The following is a 27,085-nucleotide window of genomic DNA, read 5'->3' as shown; positions in this document are numbered from 1 at the left end:
GCCCACCTTCCAGAGGCTCAAGGAACTGGAGAACCACCATGTAAAACTCAATCACACCCTGGGGTTACAGGCCCCACATGAGTACTTCTTCCTACTCCCAGCTTGTTGCAGCCAAGGCTCCAGCACCAAACCCAGACCCTTAGTGTCCTGTGGGAAGCAAGCCCAGACACATAGCTAGTTTCTTCCCTGACACGGGCCAGCACCTGGATCACACAGTACCTGAAGGCAGCCCTACTCACTGCAGGGACCTTGGCTCCAAAGGAGCTGTCTCTCTCTCCCCAGTTTCCGTAGATGGCAAAGAATGGATGAGCTCCCCCAGGACCGGCCCAGCCAGAATGGAAGGACTCTGGCCCCAGCACAATGAAGAGGGTCACCCCATAGCCTATACACCTGGAACCCCTTTCCCAGACCTCAGGCAAAAGCCATGTTTCCCATGGGAGGAGGGAAGGGGGGTGCAGGAGAAAGTCTGGAACAAAGATTCAATGGAGAAGGAGAAACCAGGAGGAGCTTTGAGATCAGAATTAAATTCTTTAATACAAAATGTTTTTTTCTTTAAGATATATCTGTATTTCTTCGTTGTTGTTTAAAAATAAATATGTACTACGGAATATCTCGAAAAACTGCACTAGAGACAAAGATGTGATGTTAATATCTTTTTCCCCACAATTATTACGGATAAACAGTAGCACCAATAAATAAATGATAACAAATATTAAAATTAAAAAAGGAGAGAGATTTAGTATGTAGAATTCTCTATTTTTTCTTGTTTTGTTTTTACATATAAAAAACAGAATAGCAATGTCTATTTTATCAGAATCACATATATACATAAACATATATATATATATATATATATATATATACAAACACAAGTTGCCAAATATATATATAGTATGTAGATGTATATTGAAACCTTATTTCAAAGGAATGTGTGGTGGGGAGCCAGGGGAAGGGGGAGGGCAGAGTTGAGTGTTAGCAAAATTAAATATCTGTTCAGGACAAGCTAGTGACTGTCACCGATCAGAGAGAGAGACTGGAAACAGGAGTTTTATACACAAAGACCAGTACAAACAAGAGAGAGCGAGAGAGCAAGAAATACATCTCATAAATAGTTGAAATTAAATATTAACCAAGAATACTGAAAAAAACCCTACTCTTTAATTAAATTAACTGTTTTAATTTCTAATTAAAAAGGGATATTAAATAAGTACCGTATATAAAACACTTCTCTTTTCTCTGCCTCCAGGGTGGGCACGGGGATCCTGCCCTGTCTCTCTACGCCGCGGGAAGGGTTGGGTCGGGTTGGGTAGGGTGGGATGGAGGGACGGAGGTGGGTTAACCACTCACACACACACAGCCAGGTCTCCTGGAGGGGACAGAACTAGTGGTTTCAATGGTCTGAGGACATCGCGCCCTCCTGGGCTGCACCCGGGGAGTGAGACTGGGAGAGGGCCAAGGCAGAGGCCCTTCCCTCGGAGGACCAGCTGTCACCGGGGTGGCCCTTCCTCCACCGACGTCTCTTCTCTTCGCTGAGACATGTCGGTGGCCTCCTGGGCATCTCGGAAGCGGGTGAGAGGAGGTGAAGGCTGCCCAGGCTCCTGAGTCTTCCAGGCAGTGCCCCTGGGAGGGGGCAAGATGCGCGCGGAGGGGGTCTCCAAAGCACAGCAGTGTCCCGAGTCTCCCCCAAACTCCTGGTCAGAGCCAGCGTCCTCGTCCCCTGTACCTGTCAGCTGTCTTTCTGTCCGTTTGACTCGGGAGAGAGGCTCAGGGCCAGGGCTGGGTTTGTCGGTCTTCCCAAAAGCAGGCCAAGTTTGCCCCCGTGCCCTGGCCTTGCGCATTCCCAGACAGGGGAGGGGACCCTGGCTGCTGTAAGAGGGACAAAAAGACGATGCCAGACTCTCTCCTTCTGTCCTCCTCCCTGTCGGGATCTGGGCGGGGACATTCTCCTCCCAACTCAAGTCCACAGCAGTCAAATACATCCAGTGAAGACACCAATAACATTAGCAATGTTAATTTTTTAAAAAGAATATATATATTTTATATATATATAAAATATATATATTTATTTTTATATATATAATATATATATATATATAAATGTATGTATGTGGGTGGGTGTGTCTACAGGAATCCCAGAAATAAAACTCTCTAATCTTCCGGGCTCGGTGATTTAGCAGCAAGAGAAATAAAATGGCGATCCAATTCCAAGAGGAACCGTGCTGGGTCACCCGCCCATGAATGCTTCTGCCGGAGCCTCACGCTCCGGACCCAAAGTGCTCTGCGCACAGCCTCCTCTTCCTTCATGTCAGGTTTCTGGATTCAGGATTGTTCTGTCGATGATGGTGGTGGTGGTGGTGGTATGGTGGCGGCGGCTATGGGTCGTTCTGTGTCAATCTTTCCTGGTGAGACGTCTGGTTCCCGAAACCCTGAGGGAGGCTCCTTCCTCCAGCCCGGCTCACCGCCTCGGCTTGTCACATCTGCGGGGACAGGGGAGACAAAGGCTGGGGGTCAGGGCCAGGGGAGGGGCTCTGGTGGGGAGGCTGCAGCCCCCTCCTTTCTGTAGCCCGAGGCGGCAGTGGAGAAGACAGAGGAAGCACAGTCCTAGCCTCCGGGAGCCCCTGCCCAAGGGCTCCCCCCACCACCACCACTGCCTGAGCAGGAGCTAAGCCCAGGGCTCCCAGGCTGCCCTCTGGACTTTACAGCCCAGCTGCGACAGGACAAAGACAGGATGACATCTCATCACAAGCAACAGATGAACACGTCCCCGAGAACGGTCCCTGCTTGACATTTAAGAGCTGACGGGTGAGCAAAGTTGGACCGAGTTAATCAGCAAAGCGTCCCTGCTGGAGATGTTTCAGGGCAGTCCCTATGGGGCTGGCCTGGGGGAGCGCGTGGGGGAGAGCAAAGGATGGGCTTGTGCAGGGGCCAAGCAGGCCAGCCAGCTGGGGAAGGGAGGCTCCTGAGGGACGGGGATCCAGCAGGGCTTGGGGCCCCCGGGAAGGTGAGGGACACACCTCCTCTCTCCGTCTGTGCCCACTGTCCAGGCCTCCGCGTCAGGCCCCGGGCACCAGACTGCCTTTCCTTTTCAATGTGCTATTTAACTTAGGGTGGGGGAAGCAAAGGGGACTCCTGGAGCTCTCCCATCATGCGTCAGGCCCTGGGCGGCTCACCTTTTACCCTCCCCATGTGAGGAAGGACCAGAGCAGACTCTCCCTTCTGAAAGCCTAGAAATGGGGACCTAAGCTTCCAATCTGAGGACGGACATTCCCCATACAGCCAGATCAAAGGAGGGGTTTGGGTAACTTCACTTGGTCCCCAGGTCACTGCAGACATCCCCCAGTCTACCTCTACAGAATCATCACCATGGTAACCCCAGGATGGCAAGCCCTTTATCTTCCTTGAGGCCCTGGGAGATGCAGAGACCCCCTCATCCAGCCCTGGGGTGAGCCAGAGCCCCCACCCCCCCAGCAGAGTGTACACTTTCGGTCTTCACGTACTGCCAAGACAGACAGAACCCACAGCAACACCCCGCAGCCTGGTCCCCAGCCTCTCCCGACACTCACAAGCCACAGGAACACGGAGGATGCAGGAGACAGCCACATTCGAAGGACCTTGTTAATTAAAGAGGCATCTGGACTAGCTGGGGGGGTTGGGGGGGGCGGGCAGCCCTGGCCCTGGCCCTGCCTGGGAATCCCCATAAAAGCCTCTCATCCCAGGGTGAAGCTTGCGCTGGCCCAGAGGGCTCCCTGCCTTTGAGCACAGGCCAGATGATTGAAACACCATCAAAGGTATCAAAAGACTGCCAACCACCAGTCATGGGCTCCTGTTCCTTTCCTTACCCCTGAAAATCACTCATGTACTCACTCACCCACCTGACACTTCCCTGGCCCCCGGTGTGCACAAGGGACAGAGGTACAGACACCCGGGGGTCACACAGATGAATAAAACCCAGGCGTGAGGGACTCACAATCTAGTATCAGGAGAATGGGTGTGGCTCCTTCCAGCCACCCATCCTGAGGACATTTGGAAATAACAGGTGGGCTGTTCTGGGTTGCTGCCATGATGACCGGAGTATTATGGTATCAGTTGTGCCCTGACAGTAATCTCCTATCTGCCCTAAACCAACAGCCAGGGCCCATGCCCTCCAGGCCCCCAGTCTGAGGATGCACTCAACCCCTGTCCCCACGGAGAGACACTGAGGGGATGAGAAACCGAGCAGTGTGGACCTCAGAGGCGGTGCAGAAGCCCCCCGGCTGTCTGCACTTTGTAGAGGCAGCATGCCCCCCATGCCCAGACGGGCCCTCCCTATTAGTAGCAAAGGTAGTCATCACAACATCAGGACCAACAGCCCACCAGGAGCAGGACCACAGGACACAACACTCAGCTTGCGTCCACACCACCACAGGAAGCCACGCTGGCCTGCCCACCCAGGCAACCAGGGCAAGCTCTGAACGGGCCCCGCCAGGCTGGCCAGCGCCTGCCGCCCAGCACAGGGGCCCCCCAGGAGCAGAGAAGGCGGCAGTCACCAGGCGGACAGCTAGAAGCAGAGCAAGCAGCTGGCAACTCTCAAGTGCGCGCTCGCTCGCTCACTCTCTCTCTCTCTCTCTCTCTCTCTCTCTCCCCATCTTTGTGCAAAGCCCCTCTCTGACTTGCTCGCCCTCTGGGAACCAACCTGCAAGTACGTTCGTTTAACTCAAGCTGCCTCGCCTTGCAACGCGAGTCTGTGTTTTTGCAGGAACATTTACACGTCTGCGGATCTTGTACAAACAAATGCTTTCTCCGCTCTGAGCAAGGCCCACAGGGACTGCAAAAGGCAAAAGGAAAGACATCTAAGCTAGAGCGTCAGCAGAGAGAGAGAAAAAAAATCCATGCAACACCCCTACCACGTCCGTAGCTGCACCCCCACCCGGCTCGCGGGCCCCCACACCCTTCCACGCCCTGGAAGGCGCCGATGCCACAGCGGAAGACAAGAGAGAGCGGCGGAAAGAGGCAGCAATAACTAGAAGCCGGCCCGCAGGAAGCGGCGGACGCGGCCGGGCAGAGTGCGAGGAGCGGGCTGGGCTATCCCACGGGCACAAATGCAAGTCTCAGGCCACGGGGCCCCAACGGCTACCACCCCTGAGAAAGCACCTTGACTCTCCAACCTGCTAGGGATGCCAATCAGGGCCAGCTTCTCCCTGCGTGAGGGCTCACGCCCCGGCCCCTCCGCCAAAGGGCTGAGGCAGGCAGGGAGTGACAGCAGGCTAGGCCCAGAGGCAGGGTCCACGGGCCAGGCCGCTGGTGGCCAGAGGGCTCCCCACCGCCTCAAACCCAGAGGAAGAGGCCACTCTTGGGGAAGGCTCCTGGCAGTGCCATGGGTTGGGCTGGAATACGGGGCTCCCGTCTGGAGGCCCCAAGTCCGCGAGGAGGGGCCACAGGGGTGTTTGCCCCCACATCCTCCTTCAGCAACAACAAGCTGCCTCCTGTCATCTGCGCCCCTTCCTCACGCCACATCCGCCCTCCCCACACCGCCCCCCAGCTTCCAGAGAAGTGCGGAAGCCTAGAGCGGTGGAAACCAGTTGGGTGAGCAGGCATCCGTGCCGGGCACCCGTGCCAACATGGGCCCGCCACCAGTGCCCAGTGGGTGAGGGAAAAGGCGGTGCCCCAGCCAAGCCAGAGACCCCCTCCCTGAATCCTGCAGGCCCACTCTGCCCACCCTCCCGCCTCCCCCCCTGGACTGGTAATGCCACCACCATGTCTACCCCCTGTGCCGATTAGTGGAGTGAGAGTGAGAGAGAGACGCCGGAGGAGGGAGGCCGGGAGCCGGGGAGGGGACGGGGAGGAGGGGGAGCTCTGGGGTCCTGCAGGTGGGAGTTTGACTGGGGGCCGGGGAGGCTCCGGGCGGGGGGGAATGAGACGGCAGCGGCACCACGTACGCGCTCCAGGATTTATACCGGGATTTCTTGCGCTTTCTTTTTTGCCCTTTGCCCTTTCCTCGAACTGATTTTCTGGAAAATAAAAAAACAGAGACAGACAGAGAGAAAGCAAGGGGGAAGGGGAGAGGAAAGGAAGCAGTGAGGGGCGCAGGACGCAGGACACACTCCGGGGCACGCGGGAGAGCTTGCACACGGGCACACAGGCGGGATGGGGACAGGGTGGCGGGCACTTTGAAGGCACCCTCGTCTCACTTTAGTCACCCTTGGGGTGGGGGGTGGGGCTTCACCCACTTTAGCCACACCCTAGCAAGGCTGTGAGGGGGGACCAGAGGCTGGGTGGAGGACCCTGGACCTGCAGGCCTCCACACTTGTGGTGTCTCCTGGTCCCAGGCAGGGGGGCAAAGCGTAGAGGGCTGGCTCTGTGCCCGGCAGCCCTGAACAGGTCTGACCCTGAAGGTCAGGGCCTCTGGAAGGCAGGCCAGGATTTGGGGAGGAAGTCAGAGACCTGACTGGCTGAGGGGTAAGGGGGGGCCGTGTGTAGGCGCATGCTCCAGGCACCTTCTGCCTTCTTCACGTCCAAGTACAATGGCAAGGGGGTCCCTCCAGGGGCCCTGCCTCCGTGAACCCCGGTTGTGGGGGAGCAGCTATCTTGGAGCTGGCACAAAACCAAGGGCGGCACATGAAAGGCGCCAGCTAGCCCAGCCATAACCTGGGCCGAGAGGCGGGGCTGGGTGTCCTGGGAGCCCCAGGCAGGCGGCAGGGTGGGGTGGGAGTTAGGGAGGCGTGGGGAGGAGGGGCCTGGGCGGCCCTTGGCAGCAGGTCCTCTCCCCAGCCTGTCAAAGCCTGCTACACCATCTCACCAGACTCTCTTCCGAGCCCAGGCGAGCCCCCCACTCTCCCTGTGGGCAAGGCAGGGATTTGGGGAACGGGCAGGTGGGGGGGGGCAGGCTGAAGCCTGTCCCCCTCAAGGGAACCAGCCCCCCCCCCTGAGAATACCCCTCAGGAGGACAGCCACAGGGGACCACAGGAGAGAAGAGAGGGGGGAAGGGATGGAGGAGAGGGAGAAAATACTGGAAGGAGGAGGGTCTGCACTCACTCGCACATTCTCTCTGCACCTGCTCTCCCCACTCACTGCTCTGGAGCCACAGCAATACTGGGAGCTGGGGGCTTAGGGAAGAGGCAAGGGGTCGAGGCCTCGGGGGCTTGTGTCACCAGAGCGTTGGGGGTCAGATGGGACGGTGGGGGGGGGCGGGAGGTACTCTCTCTCAGTCTCTTCGCCTGCAGGCTCTCTCCTGTGCCAGCTGCTCACCCCATCCTGAAGGCTCACGGCCCCCAGACCTCTCCCCCACTGCTCTATCCTGACCTGGCCCTCCACACTGAGCAACTAGAAGCCTCAGAAGATAGCCAACATTCAGCTCTTTCTCCCTGGCCACGGGGGCTGAGCGGCTCTGGCCTGTCTCACTCCCACAGGAGGGCACGCATCAAGAAAACACTCCAGCTGGCCCCCCAGTCCAACTGCACCACCACTGCAGCCACTGAAAGAGGCCACTTCCTCTAACACACAAAAGCTGGCCTCTCTGCCACCCACTCCCTCTCTCTGCCATGGGTGATGGGAGGCTAGAGCAGGCCCGGGAGCCAGCGTCCATGCTGGCCCCACACACACCAAGACCGCAAATCCCGGCCAGGAATGGCCCGGAGACGCATCGTCTCTTCCAAAGGAAGCTCCAGGCACCAGGCTGGGTTTTGTCAGTCATTCTAGAGCTGTCATCCTAGGACTTGCTCCATCCCGCTGCTGCCACCACGAGTCCCCATGAAACCAACTCTCAGACTCAGGTGACCCCCCCGCCATCAGACCCCAACCCCCTGAGAGAGGAAACCAAGAGCCCCAAACCAAGACAATTAGTCAAGGAGACGGAGAAGGGCGAAAATTGTGGCCACTTACTTTTCTTGCCTTGCTTTATCTTTCTTTGGTCTGCAGTGGGTAGAGAAAAAGAAAAGAATAAAACAGAGAGGAGTTCAGATGGTAATAGTAACAATAATAGTAGCATAGTATTTATGATACATCAGTACAGTTTTAATCTCTTGACATATAACAACTCACTTAATCCTTATAACAACGCTAGGCAGTACGTAATAGTGTTATTGTGCCCATTTCACAGATGTGGAAACTGAGGCACATTAAAATAAAACCGAAACGCCCACAGTTATACAGCTGGAGGGTGAAAATGGGTTAACATGCTTCACTCTGGAACATGTTTAACTCTGGTCCAGAACAAGCCCCCTGCTGCTGTTAATTGAATGAATGACTCCAAGACTCTAGCCTCACCTGCATTCACATTTGTTATGCTGTAGGAAGCTCATCTCTCCTATGTGCTGGCCTTGGTGAGGTTTGATCCGCATAATCTGAAGGGAAAGGAAGCAGATCACAGAGGTTAGTGACCCAGCCAGCCATACCCAGGTGGGAAACCCCATGGCTCTTGCCACTCAGCACCCAGGGGTTCTACAGAGCAGGAAAGAGTGGTGGAAGTGTGAGGGGACCAAGGGCTCTATGAAAGAGCCTCAGGCCCACCCCAACTCCCCCCACCCTGCTGACCTCAAGGAGCCCCTGCTTCTCTTGAGGGCAGACATGTCTGCAGGGTTGGCCAGGCTGGGAATTCAGGTCCTGGGTTCTTGCCTCTCCCCCTCCCTCCCCTCCTGTTATCCCCTCCAGGCCTCACCCTACCCCCAGTAGCCACCCAAGAGCCACCCACTCCTCCCTGGGGTCTCAAGAGTTCCCTCCAGCCCCATCCAGGCTGAGACATGCCCCATCACCAGGCAGCACCAACAGACTGACTTTTTAAACTCCCCACAGACCAGACTCATCCAGCTTCCCAAACAGAGCCCCCAAGGAGGTAGGGCTGTCCTCCTCCAAGAGAGGAAGGGAGGAGGGGCTCCTGTCACAGGTGTCAGCCCCCTCCTGAGCCCAGGGGGCAGAGGCCAGGAAGGAGGAGGAGGTAATCAGGGATTGCTGGAAACCTGGGCTCAGAAACGCAAGCATCTTTTTCTCCAAAGAGGGTCAGACGCCCGCATCTCCCCTTGACTGACTCCACGGCAGGAGCTGGGCAAGGCAAGCCTAGCTCCTCCCTTTAAGAGCTGCCCAGGAAAGGGCCAGGGAACACCTGGGGCCAAAGCCTGAGGGTGCACCGCCCCCGTCCCCACCCCGGCTCCCTGCTGGTGCCCACCTGCATGGTGATGTTGAACTCCTCGGTGGGCACACACTCCAGACTTTCATCATTACAGCAGCCCCCGCACCGCATCAGGGGCACACAGGACGGCTTGAAGATGAATTCAATCTCATCTGGGTACTCCTGGAAGATGTCCACCAGGGTCTCGATGGGACGGCAGTAGCTGCGCTGGTAGACATCCATGAACTTCACCACTGCATGGAAAAAGGGTGACACATGAGCCCAGCAGGTCACATAAGAGATGGCCGGCCCTTCTCTCCACCCAGCTCTGTAAGGCCTCTCCTTTCTGTGAGAGGTAACCGCCATGCGAAAATGTCTAACTTAAGTGTCTCAGGCCATGGCTGAAGTCCTTCCCTAGCTTTCCACCGCCAACAATGATGAAGACCTGTGTTTATTCTAAAGATTAAATGGTGTTGTCAGGTCCTAAGGGAGTCAGCCTGCCATATCTGGTCCCCTTGCCTCACACCATGACAGTCAAGCCAATCCCTAGGTCAACTGTGAGGCCAGAGGGCAGTCTGAGTATGCTGGGGATCTCTAAGCTTCCCGTGAGAGGAGGAACAGCCAGCTTGGCAAATCTGCTCTCCACTTCCCTTCCACCTCCCCATAGCAACCGCTGCACCATTAGCCCCCAACAGCTACTTAAAGAGCACTTCTTCTGTGCTCTGGCGCTGTGTACCGGAGTCCGTGATGTTACCCCAGACAATTCTCCCCCCATGGTACTGCGAGCTTCTGGTAGGACCCACCCTCCCCCTGGCTTTACAAATGGGGAACTAGAGGCTTAGAGAGGCTGAGTAACTGGCTCCAAGGCCACACTGCCATTAAGTCACATAGTTAAACTTGGCTCTGAACATCAAAGCCTCCCCAAGCCAATGTCCTGTGAAACAGAAGGGGAGCCTTGGGGGGCACTCTGCCACCTGCCAGACCCCCTCCCCAGATACGGGCTGAGGAGGCAGTGGGCATCGGCCCAGGGGCTGGGTCCGCCTGGAATCAGCAGGTGGCTGTGGGCGGACACACTGCGCTGGCCCTGCCAGCCACCGATAACCCCACCCAGGAGGGCAAACTGCTTGCATCATGGAAAAAACGGTGCTGCCACTGCAGTCACAGAGCGCTTCTAGAAGCTGATCTGGAGGGAGACCAGGGTAAAGACAACTTCCCAGGCTGGCCGTGGAGCCTGGGGTGCACCGGAGCATGAAGGGGTGATTCTGGGCCACAGGGGCGGGGCCCTTGAGAACACATGAAGTCAGGACTCCAAATGGCTGCTTCAAACTGCAGCCTGGTCTGCTGCTCCCAATCACCCCTCCATCACCACCACCACAGAGCAATCCTGTCCCTGAAATGAACGTCCCCTATACAGAAGGGAAGAAGCAGCACCCAGCTAGCAAGGAAGCCTGGGCCCTGGCCAGGACTCGGTGTGACCTTGGGCCAGTTCCTCCCTCTTTGGGCCTGAGGCTCTGCACATCTGTGTAAGTGGGTTGGGCTGATCGCTAAAGACACCAGAACAAGAGGCTGAAGTAGAGGGTTTTCCCTTCCAACTCCAGCCCCAAGAACAAGTGCCCTTTTCTCAGCCCAGGAGACACAAGGTTGGAACCCCACCATGGCATCTGAAGTGCATACCCCCAGCTGCCTCCCTGTCAGAGGCCATAGGTAAGTCTCCCCTCACTACTCTAGCCAGAGGTATAAAGGAAGATGAGCTTGGGGGTGGTGGGGGCATACAGTAGATTAAGGATAATGTGAGGAGCTGAGGGGAAGAGGGGGAGGCTACAAGTGTGAAAACAGGAAAGAGAACAAAAGAGGCTCCTAGACTAGTCTGAGGTTTCTGCTTTCCCCATCCAGACAATGGGCACAGAACTCTCCACTGCCAAAACGGTTAGGATCAAGCGTCATCAAAAAGAGTATAAACCAGAGCAGGGACCTGAAGAAGTCCTTTTCTAAGCCAAGTCTATATTGAAGAAGATGACTAATCAAGAATTCTTGACCTGACACTTCACCCTGCTTGGGAACAGGGTGGCCAAGACTTTGGGGCCACAAGGACAGAACAGCAGAATGGTCTGGCCTGGGTCATGAGTTGGTAGCTGACGATAAAAAGATCCAAGGTGGGAGTTTCTTGAAAAAGCTCCCTGGGATCCCTGAGGCCCCCCAGGAGGTGGAGAGGAAAACCTCATCGCACCCATCACACCCCAGCCACTGTCTCCAAGGAAAGCTGTCCTGCTTTTTTCTCAGGCATGGGTACACAAACACTCTAACTTCAGGCTCGTGGCTTTCCTTCTTTCTTGAAGACAACCTTTTTTCCCCAGCAGACAAAGACCATTTGTCTCGCCTCTCCCAGACCACAGAGAGAGACCACTGGAAGCTGAGGGGGCTGGGTGCACCCTGGGAGGGGGGACTGTCAGTGGCACAGCAGGGAAGCCAGGTCCTGGGTCCAGGAAAGGACCCCCTCCCTCCCAGGTGAGGAAGGAGGCAAAACCAGCCAGGCATTACCAACAGCCTGGGGAGTGTAAACACTGGCCCTGGCCACCACCTGGGCCACCTGATTTGGGTCTGGGAAACTCGCTTGGAGAAAAACCCCCAGGGCCTTTCCTCCTTCTCAGAGGCAGAACACAGGAGTAGAGGCTACATTCAGTACTGGGGAGAGCCAGGGCTTCCCTGGAGAAATGGGAGGATCCGTACTCCAAACCACAGCGAACAAAAGGCAGGCGGACTCGGGCTGGGCAGAGGGGCGGGGCTCCTGGGAGCTACAGCCAGCCCTCTGCTGGACCCAGAGGGAAGTTCACAAGCACCCAAACCTGCTCCTCAGGAGGGCATGGGGAGGCTGTCGGGCTTTCCCTCTCTACCCCCAGAGGAATGCACACCGGCGGGGAGGGGGTTCCACGAGGCTGCACCCTCTGCACCTCCAGCTCATGCACGGCCAGCAATCGAGACAGCAAGGGTCACGGCCGCCACCACACAGACCCCACAGGTGGGACCTGACTGGGTTGGAAGGGACATGGACTATTCATCCTCCCCTGGGAGCAGGGGGGAGCAAGGGACACCACCCTTGTCATCTGGGATCCTTGGATACTATTTATCTTCCTGGCTGTGCTCATGGCTCCCTCTTCAAATAAAATTTTACTGGAAAGAGCAGAAGAAAAAGACCACGAGTTCTATTTCTAGCAGCGGTCTGAGTAGGTCAGAGTCCCCCGGAACTGAAGGGTTAACCTCTCGGCACTCACCCTTTTCCTTTCTAGATCCCCTTTCTAGATCCTTTCTAGATCCCCGGCCCCAGTTTCCTATGCCCCTTTACCCCCACAACCCCTCCCCAACAGACCTTCCCACCCATCCCCTGGGGGATCAGGGAACCCCATCCATGTGCAGCAGGGGTGGGGGCCGGGGTGGGGGTGCCGCTTACCTTCGTGGGGTTTCTGCCCTCCTTCTGCCATGGGTGCAGCCTGGGACCACTGAGGACAAAGCAAAGAGCGAAGAATGGGCAGGGGCAGGAGCAAGGATGCGCAGGCCCAGCCAGCCCACCCCTGCCCCCTCCTGGAACCCCTCCCAGCCTGCAGCCTCTGGCTTCTCCCGGGCTTCTGAACCGAGCAGGGCACCTCCAGGGGCTCCCTACAGCACAAAGCAGCCCGTCTCCGAGCTGCTCCAATTCTGAAGTTGGGGAAGGTAATGACTGAGCAGATACTTGGGGTGAGCGGGGCTCAGAACACAGGAGGAAACCGCCAGAAAGCAGTGCTGTTCAGGCCCCCGCCCCTCCCCCACATCCCCCTTTCCCACTCTCACCGGCCCCTTGCTGAGCTAGGACAAGCGAAGTCTCTCAGCCCCCCTGACTCCCTGGTCCAAAGCCATGGGCAAGTATTAAGGTCAAATAGGAGGACAAATGTGGACTGGGGCAGGAAGGAAGGGCTGGGGGTGAGAAAAACAACATGGTGACCTTCTCCTGCTGACATGACAAATACCAGGGTGAGCTGGTGCTGGGGGGGTGGGGGGGGTAGTGCAGAGGACCGAAGGGCACCTAGCACCCTCCCCCATCCAAACGCTTCTGTTCTCAGGAATACTTAGTAAAGCCACAGGTTGCCTAAAGAGTAAAACCTGGGAGGAAACCCTGGGGGAGGGGAGGGCCCCATTTTTCCCTGTGAACCAGTCTCCCCAGAACCTGAATGTATCTCCAAAGCCCCGAGGCTCACACTCCCATCTCATTCTCTGGCTTCTTCTCCCTCCCAGACCGGGGGTCCCGGAGTCCCTCTCACCTGCTGGGCACCTTCCTCAAAGGCAACCAGGGAAGCCTTTAACGCCTTAGCACTGCCCAGCCCCTAGGGGGCCCCCTACACTCCCTAAGCCTGAGGCTTCTGGTTGCTCCCCACCCCCACTAGATCATTCCTCCCCTCCCCAGAAGCTGTGAAGGTCAACTAGCCCAACCATGTGGACCTGACAGCACCCGGCAGGCTAAGGCTTCTCCCAGCCCTTCCAGAGAGTCTCCAGTCGTGGCCACCTGCCCACCCCACCTGCCCCTCTTTGGGGCAGATCCAGAGCAGCAGAGCGGCACTCTAGTGCACAGAACTGCAGACTCTGCAGAGAGAGAGTCTGACTGCCTGTCTCTCTCCCCACACCCCGCTGCAATACACCCCAGACCCCCAGCCTTGCCTCCAGGGCCAAGGTCAGATAACAGCTCCCAGGATCCCAGCTGGACAGCCTGCCACTGCAGCTCCCTCAGGGACCCTCATGCCCAGGGGCCTCTGCCTCAGCCCCCTTACCATCTCCATGGCACCCCTGTTTCCTTCTGCCAACATTCCCCCTATGCCCTCCACTCCCGGGCCCCAAAGAGCAAAGGGGTCAGAAACTTCATACCCCCTCCAAGGCTAGGGGGCACTGGGAGGGGCAGTTCTGGGCGGGGAGGGGCCAGGTGCCCTTCTCTGGGGGCCTCTGAAGGTCACACTGTGGCCAGGCAGCCTCTCCTCCCCCTCCCCCCCTCCCTTGGAGGCCTGGAGCCAAGGCCTTTGTGCCAGGGTCTGAGGAGCTCCTGGTGGCAGCAGGGACCCCAGCCCGTTTCCTTCCTTCTGCCTCTCTCCAAGAGTGCTCTGAGCAGAAAAGGACCCCTCAGGTGGTTTGGGAAAAGCAAGCTGGGTGGGCAAGTTTAGAGTTCCCAAAAACCACCTGCTCCTACTCCAACGCCCATTTCACCAGAACAAAGTGTGTTTGCAAGGCTGGCAGGAGCTCCCTCCAAAGGTTCGGGGAGGGCTAGTCCCACACTGACCATGTCACAGCAAATTCCAAACCATTTTCCCAAAAAGTGCCAAGTGGAATAAGGACACCCTTTAAACCCTCCCTGCGGTCGCCCCCCCAAAAAGCTAAAGCACAGCTCACTCGGAAGCATGGGGGAGGGGAGGGAAGCAGACTGTCACCGTGTCGGGACTTTAGGTAGAGTCTCGACAAAGCACCGGGCTGGGCCCGGGTAGCCCGACTCCTGACAGTGATCCTTCTTTCCTCGGAGTCTGGGGCTGGAGAGAGCTTACGTGGGTCTTCTCAGCAGAGGGGAGTTAAAAATAAAGGGGTGGCGGGGGCTTCTATTCGAGCAGGGGAGGAAACGGGGAAGGGGCGTGAGGAAATGCCTCCTAGGAGGGGTTTAAGGGCTAGGGACAGCGGGACGGAACAGGGGTGGTTCTCCGGGTCCTCGGCATGGGGCTACCTCGAGAGGTCACCTTCCCGCGGAGGGCCGGCGGGGGGAGGGGCGCGGCTCGCCGCCCCGGGTTCCCCGCTCGGGCCGCCGCGGCTCCGGGAACACGCGGCCGGCCAGGCCCGGGCTGATGTAATCGGCTCCGCGCCGCGCGCGCCCGGCCGGGCGGGGGAGGGCGGGCACCGAGCGGGACGCGAGCTGGGACGGGCGGGGGTTGGTGCGGCGCAGGTGGCCCGGCGGAGAGAGAGGGGGGTCCCAAGCAGCAATCCACCCCAAAACTTTTCCCCAACTCGCGGCGAGGGCCGCAGAGATCGAGCGGCAGTGACAGCAAGCCCCGTCTCTCGCCTGCCCCCTGCCCCCTCCACGCTCTCTGCCCTCCCCTGGTCCAAGGTCCGAGCACCCCCACCCCCGCCCGCCAGGGCTCCGGCTCCCGCCCCAGCTGCCCGGACTTCCAGTACGTCGGGGACCAGCGGCCGGGAGCAAACTTCAGCCGCCGGCGGCAGCGCAAGCCCAGCCCCCTCAGCCGCCTCCTCCGGCTCCCGCCCTCCGCTGGTCGGCCCAGATCGTACGTGCGGTGACTCTGGTGGGTGGGCAGGGCCCGCGTGGGCGGTGAGACTCTATCCCGGTGCCCTCCCACCTAGCGCGCGCCCCCTCCCCCTACACCTACGAAGATAGAGGGGAAGCCGCGCGCCCGGTGCCCAAGGACCCGCGTGGGGCACGGAGTCCCCCACGCGCGCGCTCGCACGCACGTCCCCAGCCCTTACCTTGGCATGGTGAAGGTAGAGCAGCAAGGCAAGGCTCCAATGCACCCAAGAGAGCAGAAAGTTCATGGTTTCGGAGGCCCGGCCGGGGCCGGCGCGGCTCGCGCTCCCTCTCCGGCTCGGGCTGCGGGGCGGCCCGCTCTCCTCGGCGCCCAGGCGGGCTCCTCTTCCTCCTGGAGCCGAGGCCCGGGCCGGGGCCTGGGGCGCGCGCGCGTCTGGAGCACTGTCTGTGCACACAGCCGCCTCACCCGTCCATGAGCCCGGCTTCCGAGAGCCGAGTCGCCACCGCGGCCCCTTCTCCTCTTCCTTCTCTTCTTCCTCCTCCCCCTCCTCCGACTGCGGCTCCTCCCGGCCCGAGCGAGCACTTCTCCCGGTGCCGCTCGGCTCGGCTGCCCCGGCGCGGACCACGGCTCCTCCGGAACGAGAACAGCCCAGAAGTTGGACGAAAAGTTTCAGGGCAACGTCGCGAGCCCCGACCCCCTCCACCCCGCCTCCGGGCGCGGGCTCCGGCTCCTGCCCGCGGCTCGCCGCCGCGTCCACCGTCGGCCGCCGGCCGGGGAGGAGGTGGGCGCTGGGGCAGGGGGCGGTGTCTGTCTGTCTGTCCGTCAGCGCTGCTGGTCCGACGCGGGATCCTGAGGGGGAGGGCTCACGCTGCGCTCTGGCGGTCACCCCCAAAAAACAGGTCACTCACTTTGCCCCTGTCCCTCTCGTGTCTCGCTCGCCAGCGCGCGCTCTCTGACCCGGTCTCTCTTCCTTCACTTCTCTTTGGAGCTCTTGCTACCCTCTTTCTTCTCTGCTCGTTTCCAGAATCCGAAGTGATTTTGGGGGAGAGTAAAAGAGCAGTCTCCCCAACGGTCGGCCCGATTTAGCGGGGAATGGGAAGCAAAAATAAATTAAAACGGGAAAGAATACGGTTTAAAAAAAAATGTTTCAGAAAAAAGGAGGAGGGTAAACCCTGGATAAATGAATATCAAATTCCAGTGCGGAGACCCCTGGCCGGTGACCCCGCCGGTCCGTCCGCCTCTTCGATGCGTCTGCCGACCGAGCGCCGCTGCCGCCGGCTCCACTCGCCCCCCCCACGCCGCGGCCTCGTCGCAGCCCGGCTGCCCCAAGCCTCTGCGCTCCTCTCCGCTACGAGCCGACTAAAAAGAAGCCCTGGCCCCGCCCCGACACGCCCAGGGGGCGGGGCCAGGCCCAGCCTCAGCTCCTGGATCCGTCCCCTCCGCGCCTCTGGCCACTGCCTTCCCCTGGGGACACCGACCGAAGCCCGGGCCCCCACCCACCCCAGCGAAGGGAATACTCGACCCCCACCAAGGCGCACAGCCTGAACATTACCTATCGGCCCCCCTTTGCCGGGAAACTCACACGCCCGCGCGGTATTTGCGGGGAGGGTACAGGAAAGTGAGGTTATGTGCGGTCAGGGCTCTAGAGCTATTCCCTCCTCTATGCTGGGAATATTGGAGGGGGCAGGGGTTTGAGGGAGTCGGACAGGGACGGGAGGAAATAGAGACACACAGATCCGTTGGAATCCTGGGGTGACCCCTGCCTTCTCCACCCCCACCCCAAACACTCTCAACTACCCGCCCCCCCAACACACACAGTCACAGGCGTCCTCACTCTCGCGCAGACGCTGCATCCCAAGTTCACCCAGCTTCCCTGTGGTGGCTGAGCGCCCCCTAGTGACTATCGCATGCACACCCCATCTCAGGTTCAAGAGGCCTCAAGAAGAGGGTTGAGGGAGATTACCCCTGAAACCCCCTCCGCCCCGCCCCCCGTTTCTGACCTCTCAAACAGTGGCGCGTCTGAGACTCGAGTGGTCCCACGTGCACAAAGCCCAGTGCTGGGCACAGAGGGCATGATGTGTCCATCTGGACTCTGTGCTCATCTCCGGGCCTCATCTGGCCCGCTGACATCAGAGTTAACTGCAGCCAACAGGCCGGGGTGACTGGGGTCCTTTGGGAAGTGTTCAGGGAGGCTCCCTGGGGAGAAGTATTTGGCACCATGTTTGTGGGGCCGAGAACAAGAAGCCGGGTGGTTCTGGGGTTAGTCAGTGGCCCAGAGAGAAGAGGACCTGTTGGAGCCCACGTATGCACTGTGGAGTCTGGCAGAGCCCAAAGGGAGAGGCAGCTGGGCAGACAGAGGCCCTTGTTTCTGCTTCTCCACCCCCCCTCCCCCAGATGTTGCCAGGGAACTGAGGCCAGGGGGCTGGTGGGGGCGGATGGAGGCCAGGGCCTAAGTGATGATTCAAACCTACTCACCAGCACTAAGGAACGTCTGCAGGCCTGCTGCCCGGAGCTCCCCACCAGGCCGGAGGCCAAGGCTTCTATCAGTCCCAGTCCAGGCTCACAGCTCATCTTCTGAACAGAACTGGGGCATTCTCCTCAGCAGCCCCCAGACCTTCAGGATCCACTGCCTACTTCTTGCAGCTAGCAGCCTCTCCTCCCTTCCCCCCAAGTCCCCTCTGTTTCTTCAAAGCCCGCCTCTTCCCCAACTCCCCTTGTCTTCCCTAAGTGCCCCCCAAGACCCCCCACCCCACCCTTGCATATAGGAACCAGCCTGGAAAAAGTCCTGGTTGGGCTTGGACCCAGCAGCTCCCAGTCTCCCCCAGGGAGGAGGGGGTTGTGTGGGGGTGATACCTGTGAGAAGACAGGGAATAACCAGTCTCATTATTCATCTAGATCTGGCCAGGGCCTGCCTGGGGCTGATGCAGCCTCTGTGAAGGCCTGGGCTGAGAATGGGAACTAGGCTGAGACTAGAACGCACAACTTCCCTCAAGTTGACCCAAACGATACAAGGAGGTTCCTCACCAGCCCCTGGTCTCAGTACATGGTGCTGTGCTTTGGTGGGGGTGCCAGGTTACCACTTAGTGCCGCAGTTCCCCAGAGTGGTGTCCTGAGGCCCTTATGGGCAGAAGGGTTGGCTCAGCCTCTACCCCATCCTACCCTCTCCATCATTCATGCCTCCAGTCCCGTCTCCACCACCTGGCAGGCTCCCCAGCAGCAGGGACAAGGTCTTTTTACAGTTAGCAAGTGTTTATTTGCTGGCTCAGGCCCCTCCCAGGCAGGCCTCCTCACCAAAGCTCCACGCTCCAAGAAGCCACGTGGGTCATGGAAGCGAAGTCACTAAACTTCCTCCTTTGCCCAACCTGGTCCATGTCTAGCAACCCTAGAGCAAAAGATGTGGACACCTTACCAAGGATCTCCTGCCTTATTCTTGCCCTGGGGCCAGCAGAGCCCAGGACGTGGCTCCCAGCTTTACCACCAGGGATGACCCTGGCCCCCTCCTCTGCATTTCTTCTCATCCCAGCTTCCCTTGGTCCCTGGAGAGGCCTAAAGAGGGCTTAATAAAGGACCCTGAAGTTGGGAGGAAGATGGCGGGGTTCCGAGGAGGGAGGGCCATCAGTTGTCATTTAATAGCCACAGGCCTCTCCCCTACCTGAGTCAACCATTCCCCATTCAGCAAAATGTGTTACAGCAACCTCTGTGGGCTCTGCCCAGGAAACCAGAGGAATGAGGCAGCAGAACTGCAGCCTTGCCTGAAGGGTTCTGAGCACCCTTCACTGGGGTGAAGAGGGGTTTTCTGTTTCCATCCTTCATTTCAGAGCCACAGCCTGGAGGTGACTCAGGGGAGGGGGATTGACACGACCCACAGTGTGGAGTCACCAGCTTTCACAATAATACACTGCCATGGACTCAACCCCATGGGTTATCATCAAACTGAGAGTCCTATGTACCTGGATCTTCAAGAACAGGGACCAGAAACACACAGAACAAGAACACAAGTCAACAACGATAAGACCACATCGCATCTCTACCACATCGCCTCTTCTCCTCCCATGGACCTAACTCCCTCCAACAACCTTGATTCCACTTATCCTCCCTCGGCAGGCCGCTTCAATCCCAGGAATATCAGGGCAGACTGTGGCCCCAGAGGGACCCAAGGTCACCCAGAAACATGGCAGGGAGGAGGGTGGGGAGGGGGCCGCGTGGAGCAGAGAGCAGCCCAGACAGAGGGCTGACCCTCTCGAGGGGCAACCTCAGCCCCACTAGGAGGACCCCACCTCATGGCCAGGACAGCCTCTGCTGGGAAGCAGTTCAGAAGAAGCCAAAGAAGAAAGGGAAGGTGTTCCAGGGGAGAGGGAAAGAAAAGCAGGGGTGGGTGGAGAAGAGTGTGAAAGGTGGCCAGGAGCCAGCAGTAGCCCCAGACAAAGGCAGTAGTGATCGGGCCCAGGGCACAATGGTTGTACTTTGTCCTGCTGATCCTGACACCTCTGAGGTTCAGGGTCATTCTCCCTGTGTGGGTGGGGGCGCTTCCCTGCAGGGATGAAGAGGTAGAGCCCCTCCGAAGCCCCTCCAAAGGGAGGTGGGGGAGAGAGTCGCTAAGCCTTGCTGTTGTCTAAACATTTCTCAGTGTGGTTCCTCTGTGAAGGAAGAAAGGTTTCTCCCTCGCTCCAACCCCCAAGCCCCAGGAGCCTAGCAGGACACAGAGCTGATCCAACGCAAGGGCAGGAACAGAATATGTTGAACTAAAGGAGAGAGAACTGGATTGCTCTGCCTCAATTCCCTGACTGTCTGTCTCTCTCTTTCTCTGTCTTTATGATAAAAGCAAGGACGAGAGCACTCTTTTCCCAGTGCCAATGTCATATTCTCATCCGGATCTGGAGGTCTGACTCGGGGTAATGATGCCACTTAGGAAAAAAGATTAGAGCAGAGAAAGCCCAAGAAGAGGAGCCAGTGAGGAAAAGGGGAGGCAAGAGGCAGAGGCAGCTGGGACTTCTCTGGGGGTCCCATGGTTAAGAATCTGCCTTGTGATGCAGGGGGCACGGATTCGATCCCTGCTCTGGGAACTAAGATCCCACGTGCTGCAGGGCAACCAAACCCCTGTGCCCCAGCTACTGAGCCCCTGCACCCTAGATCCCGTGCTTCACGACAAGAGAAACCACCGCAGTGAGAAGCCCATGCACCACCACGAAGAGCCTCTCGCCTTAACTAGGGAAAACCCGCACACAGCAACCAAGAGCCCCTGTGCCACAGCAGAGACCCAGCACAACCAAAACTAGTAATAATAAAAATAAAAATTTTAAAAGATGGAGAGGGAGCAGAAGGGACAGGTTAGGGTCACACTCTGGGGTCCACCCACATAGCCCCAGGCCCCATCTGCCTCTCCTTCACAGGCCTCAGTCTAATCCCCAAACACCAGGCTCTCTCCCTGGATCGCTGCTCCCCAACAGTCCCAGGCATGTTCACTACCTGATACTCCAATCTTTGCCACCCCTCAGCATCTGACCCCCATCCTGCCCACTGCTGCCCCTTTTCACACCCTCACCCAGTCTTGGAGGGAGTCCCCCTGCTGGGAAGAAGGTGGTGGCAGAGGTGACGGCTAAGGTTCTAAAGCTGTATTCTCCCTCCCGACCTGGGGGGTGCCTGGGAGCCGAGCTGGGTTCCAATCTGCAGGACCTTCCCAAAGCCTGGGGGGCACCAGGCTGTGCTGATATTATAGGAGACACAGGGCCACCTAAGTAGGGCAGTGGAAAGCGCAGGGACTCTGGATCCAGATGCAGCCAAGTGATACTGCCACTCTTTAACTGTTTTTCCTCAGGCAAGTTACTCAACCTCTCTGATCCTCATCTGTAAAACAAGAGTAAAACACCTGCTTTGGGGAGTTGCTGCACAACGACAGCTGCCCACAGCTACCCAAGAAGGTAGGATGGGAAAGAGAGCCTGAGAGAGGCACAGAGAGTTAGGAAGGTGCTGAAGCAGCGTGGTCAGAAGGGCCAAAATGGGCATCAAAAAGGGCTTTGGGCAGGAAGAAGCTCAGAACGTTTATTCCACAAGAATTATTGGGGCTTCCCTGGTGACCCAGATGGTAAAGAATCTACCTGCAATGCAGGAGACCTGGGTTCGATCCCTGGGTTGGGAAGATCCCCTGTAGGAGGACATGGCAACCCACTCCAGTATTCTTGCTTAGAAAATGCTATGGACAGAGCCTGGTGATCACAAAGACTGAACAAACTAACACTTTCACTTTCAAATATTAAATTCAGTCCGTGAGCCCTGTTTCGGTCCCGACCCAGGGGCTACAACAATGTAGAAGAGGCGTCCTGTGTGGAGGAGAACCAGAGTACACCAAAAATAGAAACTCTCCAAAGGGGCACTCTGGGAGTGGGGGAAGGCTTCCTGGAGGAGGTGACACTACAGTCTTGCCCGAAGAACAGGAGTCTAGCCAGTTGAGTGGAGTGGGGATAGGGAGCAGGCAGGAAAGTGACATCTGGAGGACGCTGCCAGCTCCCTCAGCTCTCCCATCTCTCCCCTGGGTGACAGAGACTTTGCAGAGCAGGGGATTAGGGCTTCTTCAGAAACATTTCCAACCAAAGCCCGTGGGGACAGTGTCACTCCCTGGAGGGGTGGGGAAGTGAGCCCCACACTGGTTTCCCCCAGCCCTCTGAGACAGCATGTCTCTGCCACAGTGTTTAACCAAATAAGCAGACACTAGAGGTAGGTCCAGCCTGCACATCAAGCACTGCCATCGTTTGCCCAGGGGCAACGGGAGGCGGGCAGAGGACACCAGCCTGTGACAAGCACAGGGTCACTCAGCTGGGGTGGAGCTCAAAAGCACAAAGACCTTTCCTCCAGTTCTGCCCCCCCTCCTATCCCCACCTGGTGCCTAGAGCCTTCCCATCTGCCTGGCACAGACATGTGGAGACTGGAAACAGCATTGGGCAGAAAACTCGAATAGGCCGCGTGGTGTGTGACCTCCACCAAGTCAGGCCCCTCTTCTGGACCTCAGGCTTCTTCTAGGCGAAAGCCTCTCCCTGAAGCTCCGTAACAGCTCCATCAAACACTCCAACTGAGATCACTGATATAAAACGTCATATCTTGGACTTCCCCGGTGGTGCAGGGGTTAAGAATCCGCCTGTCAGTGCAGGGGACCTGGGTTCAGTCCCTCCAGGAAGATTCCACCTGCTGTGGAGCAACTAAGTCCATGCCCCACAGCTACTGAGCCTGTGCCGTAGAGCCTGTGCTCTGCAACAAGAGAAGCCACTGCAATGAGAGGGTGGTCTAGGCGCTGCACCTAGAGAGTAGTCCCCATTCGCCGCAACTAGAGAAAAGCCTGCATGCAGCAATGAAGACCCAGCGCAGCCAAAAAAATAAAATACCAAAACGTCACATATTCCAGGGATCTGTGTGTTTCTAAAGGTTCCTGGGGAGGGCAAGGCTTAACTCCAAGAAATTTAGCACGAATGATGACATCTGGAGCACAGCACCGAGTGGTAGAGGGCAGATGTGATTCCAAGAAACCCCTCGAATCCCAGCAGATAGAGAACTGCTTCTGCTCTTACCTGGCAGGCCAAGACCTCTGTCCTTTTTGAAACGACACACCAGCTTGCAGAACCCTCACTGTGAAACACCCCGGCCCTGGCTCCCTAACCACACCCTCCTCGCGTGTAACATGCAGTGGAAAAAGCCAGAGAGGCTGGGCTCAGTCTTCATTCTCCACGCCCAAGCCATGAGACTTAGGACACGCAACTGCATCGGTCTGAGCCACAGTTTCCTCATCTGTAAAATGGGAGTCCTCGTGCTTACCTTCCAGGGTTATGGGGAGATGTACGGAGACAGCGAATGTCAGCAGAGCTCTCGGCCTAGAGTAGGTCTCATGTAATGTTGCTTCTCTGCCCTTTCTCCTGTCCCTACTGCCATGTGTGAGCAAACCCTCAGAGAATGCAAACATACTATCTTTTGGCTAAAGTCAAACAGAAAGGAATAGGGAAATGGATTTATCCCATCCTTCTGTTGGGGGAGGGGGCAAAGAAAGGAAAGAAAGAAAGAAAGAAAAGGAAGAAATCACACAACGCCTGCCAAGGATGACTAGGGCTTAGTTCCTGCTTTAGCCTCTTTGGAGCAACTGTGTCACCAGGTACTCACTGAGTTGGCAGTAATGGTGTTTCCTTCAGGGAAATCCTGGGGGGGGGGGGGGGAAGAAGAAGAAGCAAGTGCCCCCCACCTCTTAGCAAGAAGGGTCCCTTCTCTCCTCGTCCAGTAACCCCCTCGTCCTGGACCGGAAGTCTGGCCCATGACCCAGGCCCCCCAGGACGGTTCACAAAGATAAAGCCAGTGAATGATTGGCCCCCTGAGAGGAGTCGCCCCACCATCCTGCCTGCCTTCCCAGACCCAGAAGTGCAGGGCGGGCCATGGGGAGTGGAGGAGACTTCCCCTCAGCTTCCAGGAGCAGCCTGGCCTAACATCCTCGAGATAATTAGTGAAGCAGCCAATTAGTCAAGGGGTATCTGTGTCAGGAGGACATGGGACCGATTCCTGGAAGCCTGGGGTGGGGTGGGGGGGCTGGGGGCGGGTGTGGGAGTGGGCAGACACAGCACACTCAGTGTCATCTGCCCCGTTGATTGGAATTTCACTTGGGATTCCCTTTGAAAAAGGCTCCACTGCTAAAGAATATGAAACTCCCTCCACTGGCCAGAGGACCCAAAAGAGGCCCAGGGACATCTGAAGTCATCCACATGTCTTGACTCACAGAGCAGCCTCCCAGCCGCCTCTCCACGGGCCACTTGAACAGTTAATCAGGACCCAGCACTGAGCCAGGCACCTTTGGGGTACATGGGATTCCTGCCCTCTGGAGAGCCAGGCAATGCCCAGGAAGGGTGCTGGCCCTAGGTGCCTTGTGCATCTGGAGCAGCTCAGCTTCTGGGCCCAGGGCTCATTGCCGGCTCCCCCTTCCCACAGAGAGGGGCTGAGCACGCCCTCATTCCAGGTACTGCCCTCTAGAGGGCGCTGCTCGTGTAAACCATGCCCCACTGGGGTCCCCTGGAGAGATGGCTCTTTGCACATGTCCCCATCTGCCAGCCCCCTCGTTCAGACTCAGCTCCTTCCAGAACACAGCTGGAAGCATCAGGAAAAGTGACGTACGGCACACTGCAGGCTGCTGTGCCCGCTCCAGCTTCCCCGAGTCCCAAGACCTGGCCCTGGTCAGCTCCAGCTTTGGGGCACCAGCCCCCCACCCCCTGCCCCCCCGCCCCCACTGAGGGTTACAGCCAAAGTAGTTAACACCCATGACAGCCCAGACACAGCTTACATGGAGCTGGGGGCAGGTGCTGAGCCAAGTGTAAATCCCTCAGCTTCTGGATGGTGGGGAGGTCCAGAGGACCGAGGAAGGGACTGGGGTGGCCAGAGAGGCATACGGGGAACTCAGGGGCTGGAACAGCAGCTGTTTACCAATCAGGTGGCCGTGCCGGCCTGTACCAGCTGAGCGTCTGCCCTGCCCCAGTCCCCTCTCAACCCTAGGCTGGAATGTGTAGTTCCCAGCCGAGAAGGAGGCCTGTCTGGGGCCCTAGTCAGAGTGCCTCCATATCTCCTCCGCTCCTGGGAAGACCAGGGCATGACTCCCCACATGCTCCATCCACAAGTGTAGTCCACGTAGCAGAGACCCCACCGCTCACAGGTTCCAGCCATGGTTGAAAAATGGGCAGGTACCCCAGCCAGGATTCCCAAGTGCCCAGAACGTGTAACTACGGTTCCGAGTAGTCAGCATTTTCCTTCCCTTCTGGTCTCTCTTCCCTTGACTATCTCATCCCTCCTCATCTCTTTCTCTTCCACCCCTTTCCACCGGCTCCCATCATCCCAGGGGACCTCCTGACCAGTCCTGTTGGCTGAGTGCTCCTCCAGCCTGTCAGAAACCTCAGCTTCCCTGAGACCCCCCCCCTGGGAAGTGACCACTCCCCACTTCCCACTCACTGCTGGGGGTGGGGGTCAGGCAGGGCAGTGGGGGACTAGCTAGGGGGAAAAGATGGTCTTCACATGTCCCCAGCCCCCCCTGCCCTCCAGGGGCCAGGGGACAACCTATAGGAGGGACAGCTCGGAGGAGATGGGACATGCCCTTGTCCACCAGGCAGCAGGGGTGTTGGGCTGGCAACCCTACAGAGAGGAACGAGCGCAGAGAGGGTGGCCAAACCCCCTCCGCCAGGCGCCCGTGTGACCTGTGCCTTCAGAGAGGACAGAGGTAGGCTCTGTGAGTCTGCCCTGCCCCAGCCCCTCACCATTGCCCTGGGGGAGCTGACCCACCCCCCACTCCGTGACCCTCTCCCCACTGCACGTCCTGCCAGTCTCTTCCTCTCCATTGCTCCTCAGATCTCCAGGCTGAAGGCTGCAGGGACTAAAAAACCACGTGTGCACTCCAACACACACGCACACACACACACACACACACCCACCCCACCGCTGCCACCACCGCCCATGACAGGGCCCCACAGAGAAGAGAGGAGTGTTCCCAGAAATGCAGCTGCTCCAGAGCCAAGCCGATCTGGGTCACGGCGCCCTTCCCACAGGGGCTGCGGGGAGGCCGGGCGTCCCCCGAGCGGCCCCTCAGTACCGCCGCCGCAGGAGTTACCTTGAAAGTCCCTCACACAGAGTGTCTCTGAGGCCCTGCCATTAGCACTGCTGCATTCTCAGCAGAGCTCCTCAGAGACGCCTGTGTGGGGCCGCGACTGGGGGTCTGGACCCCTGAGTTCACAACCAGAAACTGTCACAGCCAGGCTGTATGACCTCTGACCTCAACGTCTTCTCTGTGGAGTGAAGGCACAGACTGGTTTCTGATGCCCTGTTAGGGCTCCCAGCCCAGGGGTGTAGGGGAGGCAGAGGAAGGGGTCATGGAGAGCTGTGGATACTCAGGCCCATGGCCTGGCAGACTGGAGGAGATGCAGGGAGAACCAGGGAGCTGCACTCCAGCACCACCTCTTAGAGGTCACAGGAGGGCTTCCCAGGTGGTGCAGTGGGAAAGAAACCCGCCTGCCAATGAAGGAGACTCAAGAGACGCAGGTTCAATTCCTGGGTCAGGAAGATCCCCTGGGATAGGAAATGGCCACCTGCTCCAGTATTCCTGCCTGAGAAATCCCATGGACAGAGGATCCTGGTGGGCTACAGTCCCTGGGGTCACAAAGAGTCGGACACAACCGAGCATGCACGCATGCATGAAGATCACAAGAGCATAAAGTGTGGGAGACAGCGAAGAACCAGCTCTGTAGTCTGCGATCTAAACAACAGCCTGGGTTTTCCTGTTGCCATTGACCAGAACAGCTGGGACTGCAGCAAGAGGATCTGAGTTAGACACGCCGGGGCCCACCAAACTCATCTTCTCCAGAGGGAATTACAGGATGAGAGCCGTGGGAGGTCTATCTTGAGACTTCCCGCTGATTGGTAGCCTGGGTGAAATGCCAGGGAGTAGGAGAGAAGAGGAGAGACAAGAGGAGAGGAAGACAAGGTGTTAGCTCCCATCCCCACCTCCAACCTTTTAGGAGAGGAGCTGGGTGGGGTACCCGTGCCCTCCAATCTTGGAGCTGAAGTGGAGCAAGGAATTTGTCAGGGGTGTGGTAGAGCCGAGCGCAGGGCAGCAGGGAATGGAATGACAAAGCTGTCAAGTGGCGAAGCAAGTATTTGTGGGAAACAGAGAAAAAGACCCTTCTCTGGTGGGAGGGGGTGAGAGGGAGCCTCAGCCCAGGGCTCCCTGCCCAGGCACCCCAGCCTTACT

The 27,085-nt window shown here is 58.0% G+C and overlaps 1 protein-coding gene across 5 annotated transcripts; it reads right to left on the bottom strand.

The window, feature by feature from the left end:
- Positions 1-515: 515 nt before the first annotated feature.
- VEGFA (vascular endothelial growth factor A) lies at positions 516-15,860 on the bottom strand. 5 transcript variants are annotated; one of them, XM_043449735.1, is made up of 8 exons: positions 15,557-15,860; positions 12,525-12,573; positions 9,137-9,333; positions 8,242-8,318; positions 7,858-7,887; positions 5,916-5,987; positions 4,673-4,804; positions 516-2,477 (listed from the first exon to the last, which is right to left on the bottom strand). In XM_043449735.1, the coding sequence occupies exons 1-8, from the start codon at positions 15,620-15,622 to the stop codon at positions 2,456-2,458; spliced, it is 645 nt and encodes a 214-aa protein (XP_043305670.1). In that variant the 5' UTR covers positions 15,623-15,860; the 3' UTR covers positions 516-2,455. The 5 variants fall into 5 exon arrangements, with proteins under 5 accessions (XP_043305670.1, XP_043305671.1, XP_043305673.1 ...); XM_043449736.1 differs by having other exon boundaries at positions 5,934-5,987; XM_043449738.1 differs by lacking the exon at positions 15,557-15,860 and adding an exon at positions 14,805-15,498.
- Between the last annotated feature and the right edge of the window lie 11,225 nt (positions 15,861-27,085).

Source organism: Cervus canadensis, chromosome 28 (assembly GCF_019320065.1).
Source record: "Cervus canadensis isolate Bull #8, Minnesota chromosome 28, ASM1932006v1, whole genome shotgun sequence".
In the NCBI taxonomy this organism is placed as follows: domain Eukaryota; kingdom Metazoa; phylum Chordata; class Mammalia; order Artiodactyla; family Cervidae; genus Cervus; species Cervus canadensis.
Note: the sequence above shows the minus strand (reverse complement) of the source record. Positions and strands in the feature narration are given on the sequence as shown.

What these genes read in the sequence shown, in the direction of transcription:
- VEGFA (XM_043449735.1), bottom strand. Translation starts at nt 15,622, where the DNA reads ATGAACTTTCTGCTCTCTTGGGTGCATTGGAGCCTTGCCTTGCTGCTC. An exon ending in AGGGCAGAAACCCCACGAAG is followed by an intron (nt 9,334 to 12,524) that starts GTAAGCGGCACC and finishes TTTTCCATGCAG; the next exon opens with TGGTGAAGTTCATGGATGTC. An exon ending in GATAAAGCAAGGCAAGAAAA is followed by an intron (nt 5,988 to 7,857) that starts GTAAGTGGCCAC and finishes TTTATTTTCCAG; the next exon opens with AAAATCAGTTCGAGGAAAGG.